General features: G+C 33.8%; 1 protein-coding gene across 6 annotated transcripts; it reads left to right on the top strand.

The window, feature by feature from the left end:
- Positions 1–16,245: 16,245 nt before the first annotated feature.
- LOC141678968 (uncharacterized) lies at positions 16,246–19,022 on the top strand. 6 transcript variants are annotated; one of them, XM_074485438.1, is made up of 8 exons: positions 16,246–16,574; positions 16,898–17,248; positions 17,417–17,517; positions 17,659–17,710; positions 17,821–17,927; positions 18,019–18,074; positions 18,311–18,390; positions 18,687–19,022. In XM_074485438.1, exons 3-8 carry the CDS (start codon positions 17,506–17,508, stop codon positions 18,695–18,697), a joined length of 318 nt encoding a protein of 105 aa, XP_074341539.1. In that variant the 5' UTR covers positions 16,246–16,574; positions 16,898–17,248; positions 17,417–17,505; the 3' UTR covers positions 18,698–19,022. The 6 variants fall into 6 exon arrangements, 3 of the variants coding, with proteins under 3 accessions (XP_074341539.1, XP_074341540.1, XP_074341541.1); XM_074485439.1 differs by having other exon boundaries at positions 16,789–17,248; XR_012557983.1 differs by lacking the exon at positions 17,417–17,517 and having other exon boundaries at positions 16,898–17,044; positions 18,019–18,390.
- Positions 19,023–20,071: the final 1,049 nt, after the last annotated feature.

Here is a 20,071-nt window from a genome sequence, read left to right as displayed (position 1 = left end):
ATTCTTTCAGTGGTTAAGCAATTCAGTTACCTTGGAATGATTGGGGTCAATGAACCTCCTTCAATTTTCCCATTCCTTAAAAGCCTTATGACTATCCATTTCCAGCTCCACCATGTTTTCCCCTTCAAGAAAGCCCCCCTGAGACCATAACCAGACCAAAGATCATTTGCCCTTGGCGTTAGGTTCCTAATACTACGCCATAGATGGCTTCTTACAGCACCAAAATTTTGTCTCTATAGAGCCCATTTGATGTTACTATAGGCCAAAAAAGACTATAGCAACGCCAAAGTTATGTTGGGTTCTTGCTAGTAACTCTAGATATATAGTAAGGCCCGCAAATTAATGACCTATATTTTATGTTACAACAGGTATTTAATTTAATCTTTAATTGAGTATTTTATAATTATAATTGAGACATTTATAAAATTTCAAGAATATGTGCTTGTGTGATTGGATTGATGCATAATAATTGTGTTAAATTATTTAAGAATTTAGAAAGTAAGAAATGTATTATTTGTTTTTTTTGTGATTTATAAAGTGTATTTCATTATTAGAGAAAATCGTTTTAATTTTTTTTTTATTAATAAATTTCAAAAGTGATCTAATAAAATTCCTAAAATTCTAAGTTATTTTATGATACCACTCTTGTAATTTATAGAGTTATATTTTTATTTATAAAATTTATTCTTTGTAATTAATTTGAATATTAATTAGTAATTTACTTCATTGCCCATGCATGCATACTACTTCCAATACAAAGACCAGGACACAATTGGAATTTTCAACCCCACTAACCACTTCTTAACTAGCCAAATTACTCAAATTACCTTGCATGCAAATCATGATTAGTAGTGGGAGAGGGATAGTTTGCTAAATGCAATGTACACTAACTCTTTGCATGTGGATAAAAGCCAAAAGAAATGATCAAAGACCACTCCAACACTCAAACTCACCTCACACACTCCACTTTCTCCTCTCTTCTCCCTCCCTCTCGGCCGAACCACCACCACCATCTCCTTCCATTTTCATTCAATTATTCACCTTCTTTTAGTGTAATCTCACTCCCTATATATTGAGAAGGTGATGTTTAATGGTTGCATGGTTGTGTTTTTGTTTAAACTCAAGAGAACACGTTTGATTCTTGTGAATCTAAGGTTTTCACCATGAGATACATTACTTTGGCGGCTGAAAATAACTAGGCATGAGTGTTTCACACTTGTGCAAATATTGTTTTCACTCCAATCCATTCGGCAATGGCTTGCTAGGAGCCGAATGGATGGTTCCTTGTTGTCTTACTTGATTCTAGTATATTTATGTGCTAGTAACATGTATTTTGTAAAGAAAACTTGATAAAACTATTTTCCTGTTAGTGATCATTCTAGATATAGCTATTATTAGGCGTGCATGTTGATTTTTATAGTGAGATTTTGATGAAAAGCTATGGTATCTTTGCTAGTATATTTAAAGGCATGCATGTATGGTTCTAACTCATGATTTTCGAATTTGATTGTGCATATTAGGAGTTGTTACCATGTTGTTTTGTTAAAATTAGCTAAGGTAAGTTAGTGTGCATGATAATTGTTTTTGGCTAAGTTTTATAAGTCAAACTTGTAAGAAATAATCTTCTTTGGTAAGTCAAATTTTGATGGTTACTAACTTGTGTAATTTTTGATAATTTGTTTGCATGATGGTGCACTGGGTAAGAATGATCTCCATATTTGTTGAGGCATTAATTGAGAGTATTAGTGTAGTAGGGTTGCTTGGTTAAAGGTTGATTATTTGGTTTTAAAATGGGAGTTAAGGTGGATAGGTTTGGAGTAGGACACTTCGTTTTTCTAGATATGCACACTTGTTGTAGGTGAGTTTTGGATGGGCATTCCTTAGGCCTTGGGAGGCCCGGGCTAATGAGAGTTGGGACTTGATATATATATATATATTTAAGTCCAGAAGCAATAGATTTAAGAAAACTTACCATTTAGTTAGGTGCACAAGCGAAAGCGCTAAATCTTCCAAAACAAGGGACAATTTAGGTTTAGTGTAGTTTGGGTGTCATAAAGTGATGTTATGTGTAGGTCCTCATTAAGAATTGGTTAGAACTGATCCTAGGAAGTCTAGGGAAGGTTTTCAAGTCAAAATATGTTGGTTTAGAGTTAAAATTAATGGTTAATAGTAAGTTAAAAATAGGGCAGTTTTTAAGTAACCAAACAGATTTGTGTCAACTTTGAGGTTAGGCCTAGGGAGGCCTAGTTTAGACCTTGGTGTCATTAAAAGTGAATACGTTAGATTTAGGTCTTAAGATTCCAGTGGGATAGTTTTTGGAGGAAGGCCTAGAGTAGAAGAGTGACAAAGACCCTAAATCACACAAGGTGTCACCGAGGGAATGCAAATCTGAACACTGTGACTTAATACTTAGTTTTGTGAACCCTATAAATGAGGCCTAGGTAGGCCTTACTGTTTAAAAGTATATAGAGCTAAATAGAGGGTATGGCCATAGGTATGGTCAAGAGAAATGGGATTATCAAGCTTAGGCACTTCAAGTTTTGAAACAAGTAAATTTGCACTATGTTAGTCAATTGGTGGAGATTAGATGAGTGAGACCATTCAATACCCAATGATACACCAAGGCTAAATAATAGATTAAATATACTTAACTGTGATTATGTGCTCCAAGTTGTAATAATGATAATATATAGTAATATAAGTTGATTTGAGGTCTTATACGAAATAGGACACTAAATGCTACATGGAGTCAATTTGTGCACTAGCAATACGGTCGATTGTTCTTATAAGAGTATTTCTTATAATGAGAGTTATTATTATTATGTAAGATCAAGTGAAGATAGGAAGCTTGCCATCAAGGTCGAGTAGTGCTCCCGATTGCTCCTAAGCTAAGTCGGGTTCTAGATAAAGCCTTCTCTACGGCAAGTACTCTGAACCATTCCTTTTTGGACAATGATAGTATGCCTTCTTAAAGATATTGATATTTTTGTCACCATGATATATTGTTGCAAGCACCCTAATCTTAAATTGAGATATTGAAAATTTTATGACATGCCTATGATTGTTGCAATTTCTCCAAGTTTATTTATGCACTAATAAAGATCATTCACTTGTCAACACTTTACCCCAACTTGACTTAGTATATATAATTGATATACCCTGATTGCTTGTACTATACCAAAATACCTTCATAAGCTTAAGTATTTCAATTGCCTTGATTATAGAACCACTATTGATTTAATACTATATCCCTATACCACTGAAATGTTGAGATATCAATAATCCAACCTCATACTTCTTTATTAGCCCTTTATTATCATACCCAAACTTTGTAACTAGATATATGCCATGTACTATACTCGATATTAGAAATCCCTACCTTTGTTGATTATCGTTATAGTTCTTTTCAAAACTTTATTCCTTAGTTGTTGAATCATTGATACTCATCCTTGATGACCCTACTAGTGAGAAGATAATTCATTTCTAATATGAGTTTCACAACTCCAATCCTTGATTTATAATTGAAATTATATCGTTTAGAATCCATGTAATTTCTCTTTGGCATCAGTTTTATAAAAGATAATTGCTTTTCAAACAAAAGAATATTTTCTTGAGATTGGTGGATTGGACTAAGACGCAAGTCCCTTTTACACTTATTATATTAGGCTTAAAAGTTACCTAGGGATCCCAGTTAAAATTTGTTAGAACCCTGCGAGGTTCGGGATCACTTCGCGGCTGATCACTGGCTGTAATCTTTTAAGGGCCAAAAATTTTTATTAGATGTATAATTAGCCCCTTAATTTTATTTAGGGGTATTATTTTTCACACTATAAATAGCCTAATTATTATATAATTATAATTAATTAATCATTAAAATTCTGCAAATTTTCTGGAAATTCTCTGAAGAACAATTCGGGTCGGATTTTGGGTCGAGAATCAATCACTGATTTTGAACGTTTCTGAGCATCAAATCGATCGATGTGAGTATCCAAATCGATCCTCTCGATCTATTCTTTCGGTTTCGGGTATCAAAATCATGTTTTGATGTGTTAATTTTCAATTTCTATTTCTAGGGTTTATACCCGATTTGGTACTTTTTGATTCTGAGGTTATTTGTTGAAATTGATGTTGTAAATAGCTTTATTTGATGATTTATGATTGATTCCTGCTAATTAATTTTACTGACGATTGCTTGAATTGATAGAACGATATCTAGGGTTTATAGTCAATTTTGAATTGTACGTTTTTGATTTAGAGAAAGCTGAGGTATATAGGGTGTTAGGGCTTTGATTCTGTGTTTAGCAAGCTTTGATTTGAGCTATTAATCTCGTGATTTCGTATACAAATATGTGAATTCGATAGTTGGCCGGAAAACCTTGAGTTTGGATCGCAGAACTGATTTCAGGGATGATTTTGGTCATTTGATGGCTGGAATCGTGTTGTGGGCCGATGAGGAATGAAAACCCCGTAAAAACAAGGCCAAATGATGCGCGTTTGACAGGGTTTTAGGGTTGCCGGACTCCGGGAACGTCACCAGAATCTGGAAAAATTCCGGTGTTTTCTTGAAGACCCGACCCGTGCTCCAACCCGTTTACCCAAATCAAAACCCGGATTAGAACCCGGTTTTGATCCGTTTTTGTCAGAAGCCATTTTCTCACAACTGTTTCTGGAATTTTTATTTTTTTAATTATATTTTATAAAAATTAAAAATCAGTTTTAAATTTTGAAAATTATTATTAATAATTCCTAAATTATTTTTATTTTAGAAATTCAAATTTAGTTATTTACTTAATTATTTAATTACTTATCTAATTATTTATCTATTTATTTATTATTTAGTAATTAAGTAATTAATTAATAATGAAGAATTAAAATTAATCAAATATTATGATTTAAAGATTCGATAATTCCTTAGATAATACAAGTAATTGAACGATAAGTTCGATTATTATTATTCGAGCGATAGTTAATTATTCGAAGAATATTAGAATAATTATTCATAACGAATAATTAAATACATATAATGGATTAAATCGTAATAATAATCGTAGTAGTTCAATAATTATACGAGAAATGCGAGTAACTCGTATTTATACGAGTAGTTGATTGTTGAATTGGAATATGATTCGAATAATAACTTATTAATTCGATAAATAACGTAACAGCTAATTATATCGATTATTTATTTGTAAATAGTTGATCTAATCGAGCAAGTAATAGTAAATTATAAATGTTTGTAATAAATTGTAATTAATCCTAATAATTAGAGATTAATTATTTTAAATTATTAAATAATTACTTATTAATTATTTACTAGTTATTTATTATTTATTAATTATTTAAAATGATTAATTATTTTGATAATTAATCAAATAATTTTCAATAAATCATAACATATTCATTTTAATTCCAAAAATTATAGAAAAATTATTTTTAACTCTGATTTTTCCTAAATAATTATTTAAAAATTATTTTAGGATTTAAAAATTAGCAATAATTATTTATATTGAATTATCAGTGTTTAATTGATATTAATTAGACTGTTAGTCCGATTTGAGCGAAACGAAAACCCTTTGACTCAGAAAAATGAATTCTTTTCATTAAAAATAATGTTAAGACCTAATTTATTCTAGAAATTAGTTGACTTTGTTATTTGTTTGATTATCAGTCGAAGTACGTGCCGAGAAGAGTCCAAAAAATTCCGGAAAAATGGGAAACAAGGCAGGTGATGATCAGTGAAGCGATCAGCGAGTCGATTTTAATTCTAAAAATTATTTTAACTATAAAAATGATTATGTGCTTATGTGCTTATGTGTATTATGTGATTAATCGAGTCTTACTTGCTAATATATAATATACGAGTCAGTCATAAGCGCATGGGTAGACAATAGGATCGATATGAAGTCGATTCAAGATGCAATTGAAGTACGAAATGACTTAACCAGTCTATTTTTGCTAACAGAAGCTAAGCCAGCAAGGCACGTTGAGTAGGTGATAGACGAAGGTGATTTATTTGCAGAAAGTCGCGCAGAAGGCAAGTTTCTCCCCTATTCTATTTTCAGAATAGTGATATTTCTTCCGATTCTTATCACGCTTGCACTCTTTTGATTCTCTTGTTCATATTTCATTTCGATTCTTGCTTATCCTTTTCATCTGACTTTATTGTTCATATTCCAATTGTTACTCACAATTATTGATATATTCTGGTGATTAGAATATGTCAAAGTATACCGATTATTCCGGTTGCTATTCCAGGGACTGGATAATGATACTTTGGGGATTAACATTACTTAATCCTAAGGACCGGAACATAACCGGATCCTTGAGATTGGCCGTAGTTCTTGGGTGGCCGACGGGATCTACATAGGGAGATATAGATCTCATTGTATCCTGGCTGATCAGCAGGATATAGATGCGAACTTGAGTCCAGCTTAGTTCATTTGTATTCGCCAGTAATGGCCTTCTTTCTATTCTCGCGGGGTTATATCTTTGCAGATATACCCGGGTTACGGTTTTATTTAAATTACTTTAACACTGTTTATATTTTGCGGACTTGTTGAGCAATTTTTGGCTCACCCTTTTTGTTGTTATTCACCTTATTATTTTCAGTTAAGAAGGAATATGAAACCCATCAGGACTCGAGTGGTAAAGAAGCGGGTCAAGCCTCGGGATCCTCTCATACCCAAGGTATTGATCCCAATCCAGGAAGAAAGCTTTGAGTTGCCAGAACAGGTGGAGTGTAGATAGTTAATGTGTGTGTGTTTTTGAATAAAAGGTTAACTTAGTTTAAAACTGATTAGAAAATGGTTTGTAATAAAGAGAGTTTGTGAGATTTTGAATTTGGTTTGTAATAAAAGTAGTTAGTGGTTCTTGTTTTCATACTTCAACCTAAAAAGATCATGGTTAGTGTTAAAGGGGTTTAGATTCATTTCTTTATTATTTATTAATCAGATTGTACAGGTTGGGTGATTAGCTAGTAACCCCCGGACTTATACCCCGGGTCTGGAGGGCGTTATAGTAGCCAACACCTGGATAAGAGGAATGGAAAGATATTTTGAGTTGGTTCGATTAGGGGAGTATCAAAAGACTATATATGCCACATATTTTCTGAAAGGGGAAGTAATTTATTGGTGGGATTCAGTTAAAGCTTTGGAGGAGGTTCAACCAGTTACCTGGGCAAGATTTAAGGATTTTTTTTTAGAGAAGTAGTATCCCAAGTATGTACAGAAGCAAATCGAAATGAAATTCCTAGAGTTGAAGCAAGGGAATATGACAGTATTGGAATATGAGAAGAAGTTTACAAAATTGCCAAGGTTTGTGACAAAGTATATGGGTATCGAAGAAGAGAAGGCTCAAAGGTTCCAACAAGGGCTCGAATATTAGATTCGAGATAGAGTGTCGATGTTTGAGATTGATACATATGCCGGAGTAGTTCAGAAAGCGGCTTTGATTAAAAGTAACGGAGTACAATCTAGGAATGAAAGAGATAACAAGAAGAGGAAAGTGTTTCATCAGGGGGAAGGTCAGAATCAGGGAGTCAGTCTCATAGGAATATGAAGAGGATTGGGTTCCAGAAAGGATGGAATGTACCAAAGAAAGGAGAAGTGAATAAGAGGCAAGATAATAGAGGGAATTATCAGCATAATCAGGGCCAAGCAAGGGAGAATAGGCCACCAAGGGTTGAATGCAAGCAATATGGAAAGAAGCATCTAGGAGTGTGTAATAAGATTAATATGACATGTTATCGATGCAACCAGAAGGGGAATTTGGCAAGTGAATGTAAGGTGCAAAAACCTGAAGTAACTTGTTACAAGTGCGGGAAAATTGGACATGCCACCAAGGAGTGCAAATCAACCGGATCAATCAGAAACATGATGAATGTAGCAAGTACCAGCTCAACAATACCACCAGAAATGTTGGCATTACCTCCTCCACCTACCATGACTCCAAAATCATCAACAAGAACTTTTAATTTGAAAATGAAGGACGCTGTTCAGAATTCAGAGGTGATAGAAGGTAAGCTTTCGATAAACAATGTTAAAGCTAAAGTATTGATTGATTCAGGAGCTACAAGATCTTTTATATCAGAAACTTTTGCTGGTAGACTAAATTGTGATAAGAAGAATATGAGTGAAATAATGAACATAGTAATTGCTAACCAAGAAAATGTACCTATAAGTCAATTATGCCAAGAATGTGAGATTGATATCTACAGGCACAAGTTCCCAGTTGACTTGATACTCTTCAAGTTAGGAGAGTTTGATATAATCTTAGGAATGGATTGGTTAGGAAAGAATAATACTCAGATAGATTGTAGATCTAATAGAGTTTATTTAGGGACAAAGAATGGGAAGAAGGTGATATTTAAAGGTAAAAAACAAGGACAAATATTTGTTTCGGCTGTTCAGGCTAACAAGTTACTTAGGAAGGGTTGTGAGGCATTCCTAGATTATGTAGTGAATACGAAAAAGGAATTTCCTAGTATAGAAGAGATTCCGATGGTGAAAGAGTTTTCAGATGTGTTTCCAGAAGAATTACCAAGACTACCGCCAGACCGACATATTGAGTTTGAGATTAACCTTGCTCCAGGAGTAGAACCAGTTTCGAAGGGACCATATAGAATGGCACCGGCAGAAATGAAGAATTAGCAAGTCAATTACAAGAAATTTTGGATAAAGGAGTCATCAGGCCAAGTACGTCGCCATGGTGAGCGCCAGTCCTGTTCGTAAAGAAGAAGGACTGAAGTATGAGGTTATGTATAGATTATTGGGAGTTGAACAAGTTGACGATTAATAACAGATACCTGCTATCAAGGATAGATGATCTATTTGACCAAATAAAAGGAGCTAAGTGTTTCTCCAAGATTGATTTTAGGTCAGGATACCATCAATTGAAGGTCAAACTAGAAGGCACTCTGAAGACGGCATTTAGAACAAGATACGGACATTATGAGTTTTTAGTAATGCCATTTGGGTTAACAAACGCCCCTGCAGCTTTCATGAATTTAATGAATCGAGTTTTCAAGAAATATTTGGACAAGTTCGTCGTAGTATTCATCGATGACATTCTAATATATTCAAAGTCGGAAGAAGAACATGAGCAATATTTATGGCTAGCATTGGAAATTCTTAGACAAGAGAAGTTGTACGCTAAATTTTCAAAGTGCGAGTTTTGGTTGCGAGAAGTTCAATTTTTGGGACATATAATCGGAAGTGAAGGAATTAGAGTGGACCCTGCAAAGATTGAAGCATTTATGAGTTGGGAAAGACCAAAGACTCCTACGAAAGTAAGAAGTTTTCTGGGATTAGCTGGGTACTACAGAAGATTTGTGAAGGATTTCTTAAAGATTGATACGCCACTAACCAAGATGACACGGAAGAATCACAAGTTTGAAGGAAATGCAGAATGTGAAGGAAGTTTCCAAAAGTTAAAACAGAAATTGGTTACCACCTCAGTGTTGGTACTACCAGACGACAAAGGAGAATTTGTGATATATAGCGACGCTTCACATAAAGAATTGGGCTGTATGCTAATACAACACAATAAAATGATTGCATATGCATCAAGAAAGCTTAAACCTCATGAAATGAAATATTCGACTCATGATCTGGAACCAGAAGCCATAGTGTTCACACTCAAGATATGGAGACATTACTTATACGGAGAGAAGTGTGAAATCTACACGAATCATAAGAGATTGAAGTATATATTTACCCAGAAAGAACTCAACATGAGACAACGAAGATGGTTGGAGCTAATCAAGGATTACGACTGTTCGATACATTACCATCCAGGGAAGGCGAATGTAGTAGCCGACGCTCTCAGTAGAAAGGAAAGAATGAATATGATCACAATCCAAAAGAGTTGTCTTAAGATTCGAATGAGAACTTTTTATTATTGGAAGGTTAAAAGATATTTGTCATGCTATGATCTTTTAGCTAGAACTGTTAGAGAAGGGAAGGAAATGTCAAGAAGAAGTGATAAAGCAAGAGAATAATCAACTGACAGGAGAGGAAATATGTACGGAAAGAGACGAGAAAGGTATATTAAGGTTTTCATCAAGAATTTGGATTCTCTAAGTAACTGAACTGAAAAATGAGATACTGCAAGAAGCCCACAATTCGAGACTTTCAATCCATCCGGGAAGCACCAAGATGTACGAAGATTTGAGAAAGAAGTTTTGGTGGCCGAACATGAAAAGGGAAATTACAGAATAGGTCGCAAAATGATATACATATCAACGGGTAAAAGTGAAACACCAAAGACTGAGCGGTTTGATTCAGCCATTAAAGATTCAAGAATAGAAGTGGGAAAATATTGCCCTGGATTTTATCGTGGGATTGCCTCGAACAAAATCCGGACACGACGCCATGTGGGTTATAGTTGATCGCCTTACAAAATTAGTGTATTTTCTACCAATCAACGAGAGGACTTCATTAGATAGGTTGGTTCATATGTATGTGCGCGAAGTCATGTTACGTCATGGTGTACCTATATCGATAAGTTCATACCGAGATCCGTGATTTAACTCAAGATTTTGGAGACAATTTCAAGAAAGTCTTGGCAAAATGCTGAATATGAGCACGACATATCATCCACAAACTGATGTTCAAAGTGAAAGGTTAATACAAACAATTGAAGACATGTTGCGAAGTTGTGCTATCGATTTTACGGGAGGTTGGGACGATCATTTACCACTAGTGGAATTATCCTACAACAATAATCATCACTTTAGTACTGGCATACCGTCGTATAAAGCATTATATGGAAGAAAATGTAGATCATCAACAAGTTGGAATGAAGTCGGAGAAGGAAAGATTCTAGGTCCTGAATTGGTCCAATAAATGAAAGAGACAGTAAAACTATCCCAGAAAGATTACTTGTTGCTCAAGATAGGCAACAAAACTACGCAAATCTTACTCGAAAGGATGTGATTTCCAAATAGGCGAAGTTGTATTATTGAAAGTGTCACCATGAAAAGGGTTGATTAGGTTTGGGAAGAAGGGAAATTAGCACCTCGATATATAGGTCCTTTTGAAATCTTGAATCAAGTCAAGAAGGTGGCTTACGAATTAGCTCTGCCGCCACAATATCAGCATGTTCATAATGTATTCCATATGTCTTTGCTTAAGAAGTATAATCTGGATGTCAATCATATGATAGAGTATGAACCGATAGAAATTCACGCAGATTTGTCATATATGGAGCAACCTATCAAAATACTCGACTGGCAAGAAAAGAGCCTTAGAAATAAGTCAGTAAGGTTGGTAAGAGTGCTTTGGATGAATCCCAAAGTTGAAGAGTCAACATGGGAGCTAGAGTCTAAAAAGCGATCCCGGTTTTTTCACCTGTTCTCTTAGATTCCGAGGACAGAATCCTTTAAGGGGGAGAGGATGTTACAACCGGTATTTCATTTAATCTTTAATTGAGTATTTTATAATTATAATTGAGTCGTCTATAAAATTTTAAGAATATGTGCTTGTGTGATTGGATTGATGCATAATAATTGTGTTAAATTATTTAAGAATTTAGAAAGCAAGAAATGTATTATTTGTTTTTTTGTGATTTATAAAGTGTATTTCATTATTAGAGAAAAATCGTTTTAAAAATATTTTTTATCAATAAATTTCAAAAGTGATCTTAAAAAATATCTAAAATTCTAAGCTATTTATGATACCACTCTTGTAATTTATAAAGTTATATTTTTATTTATAAAATTTATTCTTTGTAATTAATTTGAATATTAATTAGTAAATTACTCCATTGCCCATGCATGCATACTACTCCCAATACAAAGAGAAGGACATAATTGGAATTTCCTACCCCACTAACCACTTCTCCACTAGCCAAATTACTGAAATGACCTTGCATGCAAATCATGATAAGTAGTGGGAGAGGGATAGTTTGGTAAATGTAATGTCCACTAACTCTTTGCATGTGGATAAAATCCAAAAAAAATGATCAAGACCACTCCAACACTCAAACTCACCTCACACACTCCACTCTCTCCCCCCTCCCTCTCGGTCGAACCACCACCACCATCTCCTTCCATTTTCATTCAATTATTCACCTTCTTTTAGTGTAATCTCACTCCCTATACTTAGTTTATTCACTTCACAAAACTTTTATGTTGAGAAGTTGATGTTTAATGATTGCATGGTTGTGTTTTTGTTTAAACTCAAGAGAACACCTTTGATTCTTGTGAACCCAAGGTTTTCACCATGAGATACATTACTTTGGGGCTGAAAATGACTAGGATGAGTGTTTCACACTTGTGCAAGTGTTGTTTTCACTCCAATACATTCGACAATGGCTTGCTAGGAGTCAAATGGATGGTTTCTTGTTGTCTTACTTGATTCTAGTATATTTGTGTGCTAGTAACATATATTTTGTAAAGAAAACTTGATAAAAATATTTGAATATTAGTGATCATTCTAGATATAGATATTATTAGGCTTGCATGTTAATTTTTATAATGAGATTTTGATGAAAAACCATGGTATCTTTGCTAGTATATTCGAAGGCATGTATGTATGGTTTTAACTTATGATTTTCGAATTTGATTGTGCATAATAGGAGTTGTTACCATGTTATTTTGTTAAAATTAGATAAGATAAGTTATTATGCATGATCATTGTTGTTGGCTAAGTGTCATAAGTCGAACTTGTAAGAAATAATCTTCTTTGGTAAGTCGAATTTTGATGGTTCCTAATTTGTGTTGTTTTTGGCAATTTGTTTGCATGATGGTGCACTTGGGTATGAATGATCTCCATACTTGTTCAGGCATTAGTTGAGTGTATTAGTGCAGTAGGGTTGCTTGGTTAAAGGTTGATTACTTGGTTTTAAAGTGGGAGTTAAGGTGGAAAGGTTTAGAGTAGGGCACTTCATTTTTCCAGATTTGCACACTAGTTGTACGTGAGTTTTAGATGGGCATTCCTTAGGCCTTGGGAGGCCCGAGATACAGAGAGTTTGGACTTGATATATATTTGAGTCCAGAAGAAATAGATTTAAGAAAACTTACCATTTAGTTAGGTGTACAAGCGAAAGCGCTAAATCTGCCAAAATAGGGGATAATTTAGGTTTAATGTAGTTTGGGGGTCATAAAGTGATGTTATGTGTAGGCCCTTAGTAGGCCTTGGTTAGTACTGATACTAGGAAGTCTAGGGAAGGTTTTCAAGTCGAAATATGTTGATTTAGAGTTAGAATCAATGGTTAATAGTAAGTCAAAAACAGGGCAATTTTTAAGTCACCAAACAGATTTGTGTCAACTTTAAGTTTAGGCTTAGGGAGGCCTAAGTTAGATTTAGGTCTTAAGAGTCTAGTGGGATAGTTTTGGTTGGAAGGCCTAGAGTAGAATAGTGTCAAAGACCCTAAGTCACACAAGGTATCACCGAGGGAATGCAAATGAGAACATTATGACTTAACACTTAGTTTTGTGAACCCTTTGAATGAGGCCTAGGTACGCCTTAGTGTTTATAAGTAGATAGAGGTCAGTAGAGGGTAAGGCCATAGGTATGGTCAAGAGAAATGAGTACCAAGCTTAGGCACTTCGAGTTTTGAGACTAGTAAAGTTGCATTATGTTAGTCAATTGGTGGATATCAGATGAGTGAGATCATTCAATACCCAATGATACACCAAGGCTAAATAATAGATTACATATACTTAACTGCGATTATGTGCTCCAAGGTGTAATGATAATATATAGTAATATATGTTGATTTGAGGTCTTATACGAAATACGGCATTAAATGCTACTTTGAGTCAATTTGTGCACTAGCAAGAGGGTCGATTGTTCTTATAAAAGTCATTTTTTAATGAGAGTTATTATTATTATGTAGGATCAAGTGAAGATAGGAAGCTTGCAATCAAGGTCGAGTAGTGTTCCCGGTTGCTCCTAAGCCAAGTCGAGTTCTAGATAAAGCCTTCTCTAAGGCAAGTATTCCGAACCATTCCTTTTTGGACGATGATAGTATGCCTGATTAAAGATATTGATATTGTTGTCACCATGATATATTGTTGCAAGCACCTTAATCTTAAATTGAGATATTGCAAATGTATGCCATGTATATGATTGTTGCAATTGCTCCAAGTTTATTTATGCACTAATAAAGATCATTCGCTTGTCTACACATTGCCCCAACTTGATTTAATACCTATAATTGATATACCCTGATTACTTGTACCATACCAAAATACCATAAGCTTAAGTATTTCAATTGCCTTGATCATAGAACCACTATTGATTTAATACTATATCCTTATACCTCTGAAACCTGGAGATAACAGTAATCCAACCTCATACTTCTTCATTACCCCTTTATTATCATACCCAAACTTTGTAACCAGATATATGCCGTGTACTATACTCGATATTAGAAATCCTTACCTTTATTGATTATCGTTATGTTTCTTTTCAATACTTTCTTCCTTAGTTGTTGAATCATTGATACTCATCCTTGATGACCCTACTAGTGAGAAGATAATTCATTTTTGATAAGAGTTTCATAACTCCAATCTTTGATTTATATTTAAAATTTTATCGTTTAGAATCCTTGTAATTTCTCTCTTGCATCAGTTTTATAAAAGATAATTGTTTTTCAAACAAAAGAATGTTTTTTTGAGATTGGTGGATTGGACTAAGACGCAAGTCCCTTTCACACTTATTAAATTAGGCTTAAAAGTTTCCTAGGGATCCCAATTAAAATTTGTTAGAACCTAGCGAGGTTCGGGATTACTTCGCGGCTGATCACCGGCTGTAATCCGTAGCGTCATAAAATTATTTTTGAGAAATGATTTGATTTGACTTGATTAGTGATGCCATCCACCCCAACTTTGAATTATGAATTGCAATATCGTCAACTATTGTTTCATTATATATCTTGTCGAGCATTTGGCTCACTTTTTGCTATTTATTCATGTTATTTCAGCTAGAAAGTATGGATAGATTCAAGTGGACTGCTCGTAAGTCTACAGGTGGAGATGTTGAGGCTTATGTGAGAGCTCATGTAGTATCGCCAGTGTTTTGTGTGAGGACCGGTAGCTATGTAAAAGTTGTAATAGTTTTTAGTGTTGGAATGTTCAAACACTGAACATCTGCGATCTTGGTTTATGTTGTTGACAGCCGTTTGTAATAATTTATATTTCTCAGTTGTTATCTTTTGGTTATATTTTCGGGCTGCCACATTTTATGTAGGGCCCACATAAATGATTTTAAAAATTTATATTAAAAACCTTTTTTGGTTTATTTTTCTTTTAATTATCACAAATATAATAATAGCTAGATAAATATTTAATTTCAAAATATAAAAGAAAACACTCGAATAATAATTAGACTAACAACTCAATTTAGATTAATACATATTAACATATAGATTACTACAAAAAGATTAATCATGTTCCATAAAACCTACATGCGATTACAAAGAGATAAAAAATACCCAATAAGTTGCAAGAAAAACTTGATAATCAACACCAAATCTGATTCGCCTTCCATGACATAACTTTCTTCTACTAATGGAGCTGGTTTTGTATCAAAAGACTTGGAATTACGGAACATTTTCTTGCCAAGTCGTTTGATATAAAAACTTGTCGATCAGTCCTCAAGTTCTGTCAACGCTACTAAAAATATGTTAGTAAATATCGCACTTTAGACATCAGTTAAAAAAATCACCGATGTTAAAAGATATTTTTACATCGGTCAACAAAAAGTAATGTCTTTCTATAATCGATACATCTGTCAAAAGACAAAGCGATGTCTAAGCCCTATTTTTTTAAATTAGAACCCGCTACTCTCCTTTTTTATCTCCGTCTTAGCAAAATTTGGGTGAAGGACAAATTTAGCCTATTTTTACACAAAATTGACAAAAATAACCAATTTCTAAAAAGTTGGTCAACTTTGGCCGATGGGATACCCAACTGTCAGTGGAGTATCCACTTTATATAAGATACTCAACTGACAGTGGAGTATCCCATATATGAAATACCCAACTACCAGTGGAGTATCTTATACAAATTGGGATATCGAACTGACAGTGGAGTATTCAATCGGCCAAAATTGGCCACTTTTTTCAGAATGGCTATTTTTGTTAAATTTTTTCAAAAATCGACTATTTTTGTCATTTTTTCGCAAAAATTTTGAGTCCTCGGTGACTTGCCCCCCTTCTAAATATTTTCACTTCTCGCCTGCTGATACACACATTCAACCAACTTAAAATAAGTGTAAACTTAAAAAGTAAAATCTAAAATAAAATCAAAAACAAAAGAACGGTCGCATTCACTGAGTCATCCTTTCTCTCACAGCTGCTCTAAAATAAACCCTAGAACTCATTTTTTTAATGACACCTTCAAACTCCGTTTACACCTCACAATTTGTTCACATCGCCCCCTTTCTTTCCTATTATCTTTCTTTTAATTATTCATTCTTTTGTTTTATTTCAATTTTTTGAACAAATCTGAAGATTGAGGAGTTTGTTCGTGTTTGAAGCTTAAAAATTCAAAGTTTCAGAATCAGAGTTTGTTCGAGTTTAAATGAGTTAAGGAGCTTTTTGTTTGGTTTTGGAGCTTGCTTGATAAGGTATGTTCTGCTTGTTTGTGTAATTTTATAATTGAGATATAAGTAAATTTGCAGTTAAAAAATTAGTTGAAAGCTGATGCATAAAGATAGTTTTTGCCCCGTTTCTTTTAGAGTGAGTGATTTTAGAGTAGTTCATTTTCCCCCACTTCTCAAGGAGTGCGTGATTTAAGGATTGGAATGAGTAATGGATGACAACCATTACAAATACGTGCAGTGCAACATCTCATATTAAAAATATGACAACCATTACGCTTGCTGTGATTTGGGGCTAGCACTGCAAACATGAAGAATTATATAACATCATGGACTAACTTGATTGACAGGCTTCTTTTGATCTGTATCTGGAGGATAAGCCATTTTTCCCGACACAAAAAGAAGACGACGACGACTGGATGAGATTTCTCTACCACCTTCTTTTCTGCCTTCATCATTTTAAAATCTTATCAATGGAATGAGAACAAAATTTCAAAGTAATATAGCAAATTTTAGCCTTTCCAGATTTAACGACACTAATTTTTTTGCAGGAAGAGTGGAAAATCTATGTGTTACACATACAATTTCTATATCTAACTGTTGTGTCAATAGCTGATATTAGTTTGAGATGTAAATCCAATGGAAAAGATTAACCAAATAGAGTTCTGCCTAATATCACTAAAGCCCTTGAGCTTGATATTGTAAGTTTACCAACTCCGGGCTGTTAATGTTAGTTTTGACCATATAACTACTGCATAAACTACCTATTCATTAATCAGACTACTATAAAACTTATTTTTAAAACTAATAGTTAGTAACTTTTGTTTAATCTCTTCAAGCCAAAAACTGAATCTCTGTGTACTGTTAAGATGGCAGCTCAAAGGGCTGCTCATTTAACTCCAGGAGTGACAGATTTGTGTGACAAACCAGAGAAAGATGAGATTCTTTTTTGTAGATTATGATAATGCTTGTGAGCATCTGCTATACATGGATTAGTTTTGATATTTTTCAGAGAAAAATTTTCTTTCAATTAGTTTTGATTTTCTGAGTGGAAGAATATTGTTGTATAGGCTCTGAATTCTGATACTAATTTTTTTTGCCTAAATTGCAGAATTCAGGAATTGAAGGTTTAGTTAACAGCTTGGAGCAGTCCCTACACCATGGTAAACGAAACTTTATGGACCAGTTATCTTAAAAGAATGCATATATCTTTGTTTTATCTGCTAATTTATAAAGTTGCATCCTTATTTTACGTGGAAATTTCAACAAACAGACCCAAGATTAGCAGATCAAATAAGCCATGCTGGTATTCAGCGCCTTCTTCATATCCTCATGGGAATTGACAACCACGTAGAAGGTTTAGAAATCATCAATATCCAGGTTTGTTATTTGGTACATTGGGTACATCCTCAATGTTATTCAGATTATTTTAAGCACGCGGCTCTGAAAAAATTTCACACTTTTTTGGTAGGTGTTATCTGTTGGAATCCTCTCGCGTAGAAGGCTTCATCAACACTCACGCACAAGGTCCCTCTGTTGATGATTTAACAAAAAAGCTAGAGGATGCTACTAACATGTTTAGATTAAACACTAAATCTTGTCAAACTTTTTCTGTTCCTTCAGATGAAGAAAGTAAATCAAATGTAATTTACAAAAAGTCATTAAAAGTAGCAATGCTTAACATAATGGTATTGCAATTGGTTAATGTGTAAGCAAATGATGCTTGTGCTCTTGGTATCACTAATTTTTCCTGGGCGTCGCAGAAAGAAGCAGAGAAAATTAAAGCTCAAAATAGGGGTCAAGAAAGTGCAAGCAGAATGCAAGACGGGGGATACACACAGAGGTACTTTTGCACTTGGTATCGACTTGTAGCTCATGATTCAAAATTTGTTCTGAGATGTACATTTTAGCTACTTTTGGGACTTTGCCAAACACCCCTTTTGGAATTTATAATTTAAGTGTTTTTCTCTTCAATCTGACTGTTTTGTAGCTTTCACCTTATTTTAATCTCCCGAGTAGTGTGATATCCTATGCAGCCTAAAATAATATTAGTAATAGCCAGAGTGCAAGTCTTGTACATATTATAAGACTGATAGTTGTCATCTAATCCAGTTTTCTTTTTTTCTCGTGTTGTGATAGTTGTCTGGTAAGCTGGTAAATATCAAGGTCCATACTCGGAGGTCACAACGGGTGGTGAAAGAATCCAGAAAAATGTGCTCTTGCAGTTGGTTTGGAAAGAATTCAAATTGTATTTTTACCTATCATAGGGCAACACTTAGCCGCAGTGTGCGTAAACAATTTGTAGTTGATTCTGAGTTTTGTGCGGTAAAATGTTCCGCTCGGAACAATTAGTTTTGATTAAGTTTGTAGTTGAAGATTAGTTGTACTGTGTAGTTTAAATATAATCTACGTAGTTGGCCAACTAGATGGATTCAAGAATATAATTAGTTTATATACTTAATAAATTTAGAATTTTGTTGGTTTGTTGGAGGTTGCTAAGAATAAACATAATTTTGCGATTTCAATTTATTGGCCTTGTATTTTATTTTGGTAAACTTTTTTTGGAATATTTTTTTATTTTTAGCATTTGGTATTTTACGGTCCATCTAATATAATCTGCGAAGATCAATGCATAGAAATAGACATTGTTAAGATACATTTCTTCTGAAAACTGATGTAAAAGAGGAAGCCAAACTACAGTTCTAAAACTAAAACCGATGTTAAAACTATCAAATATTTTAGCTCTAGTTAGGGAATTGATGTTTAATCAGACATCTAACATCGGTTCTCATTTACAAGCGAAGTAAAAAGGTAATTTTGACATCAGTTTCATGTATAAAAACGATGTTAATTGTTAATTATACCTTATAAATTAAATGTTGAGGTCCATAATTATATCATATTAAAGCTAAATAAAACAGGTTGTAATGTAGTTTCTATGTGAAAATGAAGAATATACACCGGGTGTTCATTTGAAACTAATATTAAAGTGGTTATTAGATATCAGTTCATAATCAATATTATATGGATTACCTTTTTCTACACACACATAAACATCGGTTGGGAAAACTTTTAACATAGTTTAGTGACCGATGTATATTGACGTTTTTCTAGCAGTCCAACAGCTCTTTACTTATTGAACGTTTAATACTACTATGGGTTAATATGAATATCTACATATTCTGAATGCTATTAAAGCATGCTGCCTAGAAGATGACTTGCTAGACTTTGATTCCCTGTATTTTTCCAAAATAAACATTCTAAACATACGAAGAAGACGAGCACAAAAAATTAGAGTAATTTGAACAAAGGGTTAAATGGCATTTTGGTCACTCAACTCACCATTAACTTTCACTTGAATCATCCGACTCAAAAAACTTTCAATTAGGTCACATAATAGTTAAAAGATTTCATCCAGATCATTAAACAAATTAAAAATTTCAGTGCCGTTAAATATAGTTGACTTTAGACGGAATCCGTTAACTTGTTGCCAAATCAGCTTTCACATCACACAAATAACTTGC

Source organism: Apium graveolens, chromosome 8, assembly GCF_009905375.1.
Source record: "Apium graveolens cultivar Ventura chromosome 8, ASM990537v1, whole genome shotgun sequence".
In the NCBI taxonomy this organism is placed as follows: Eukaryota; Viridiplantae; Streptophyta; class Magnoliopsida; order Apiales; family Apiaceae; genus Apium; species Apium graveolens.
The sequence above is the reverse complement of the archived record's forward strand: the minus strand, read 5'-3'. Positions and strand labels throughout refer to the sequence as shown.

Coding starts and splice junctions, on each gene's coding strand:
- LOC141678968 (XM_074485438.1), top strand. Junction 17,928..18,018: donor TAGAAATCATCAATATCCAG/GTTTGTTATTTG, acceptor CTTTTTTGGTAG/GTGTTATCTGTTGGAATCCT. Junction 18,075..18,310: donor CATCAACACTCACGCACAAG/GTCCCTCTGTTG, acceptor TGGGCGTCGCAG/AAAGAAGCAGAGAAAATTAA.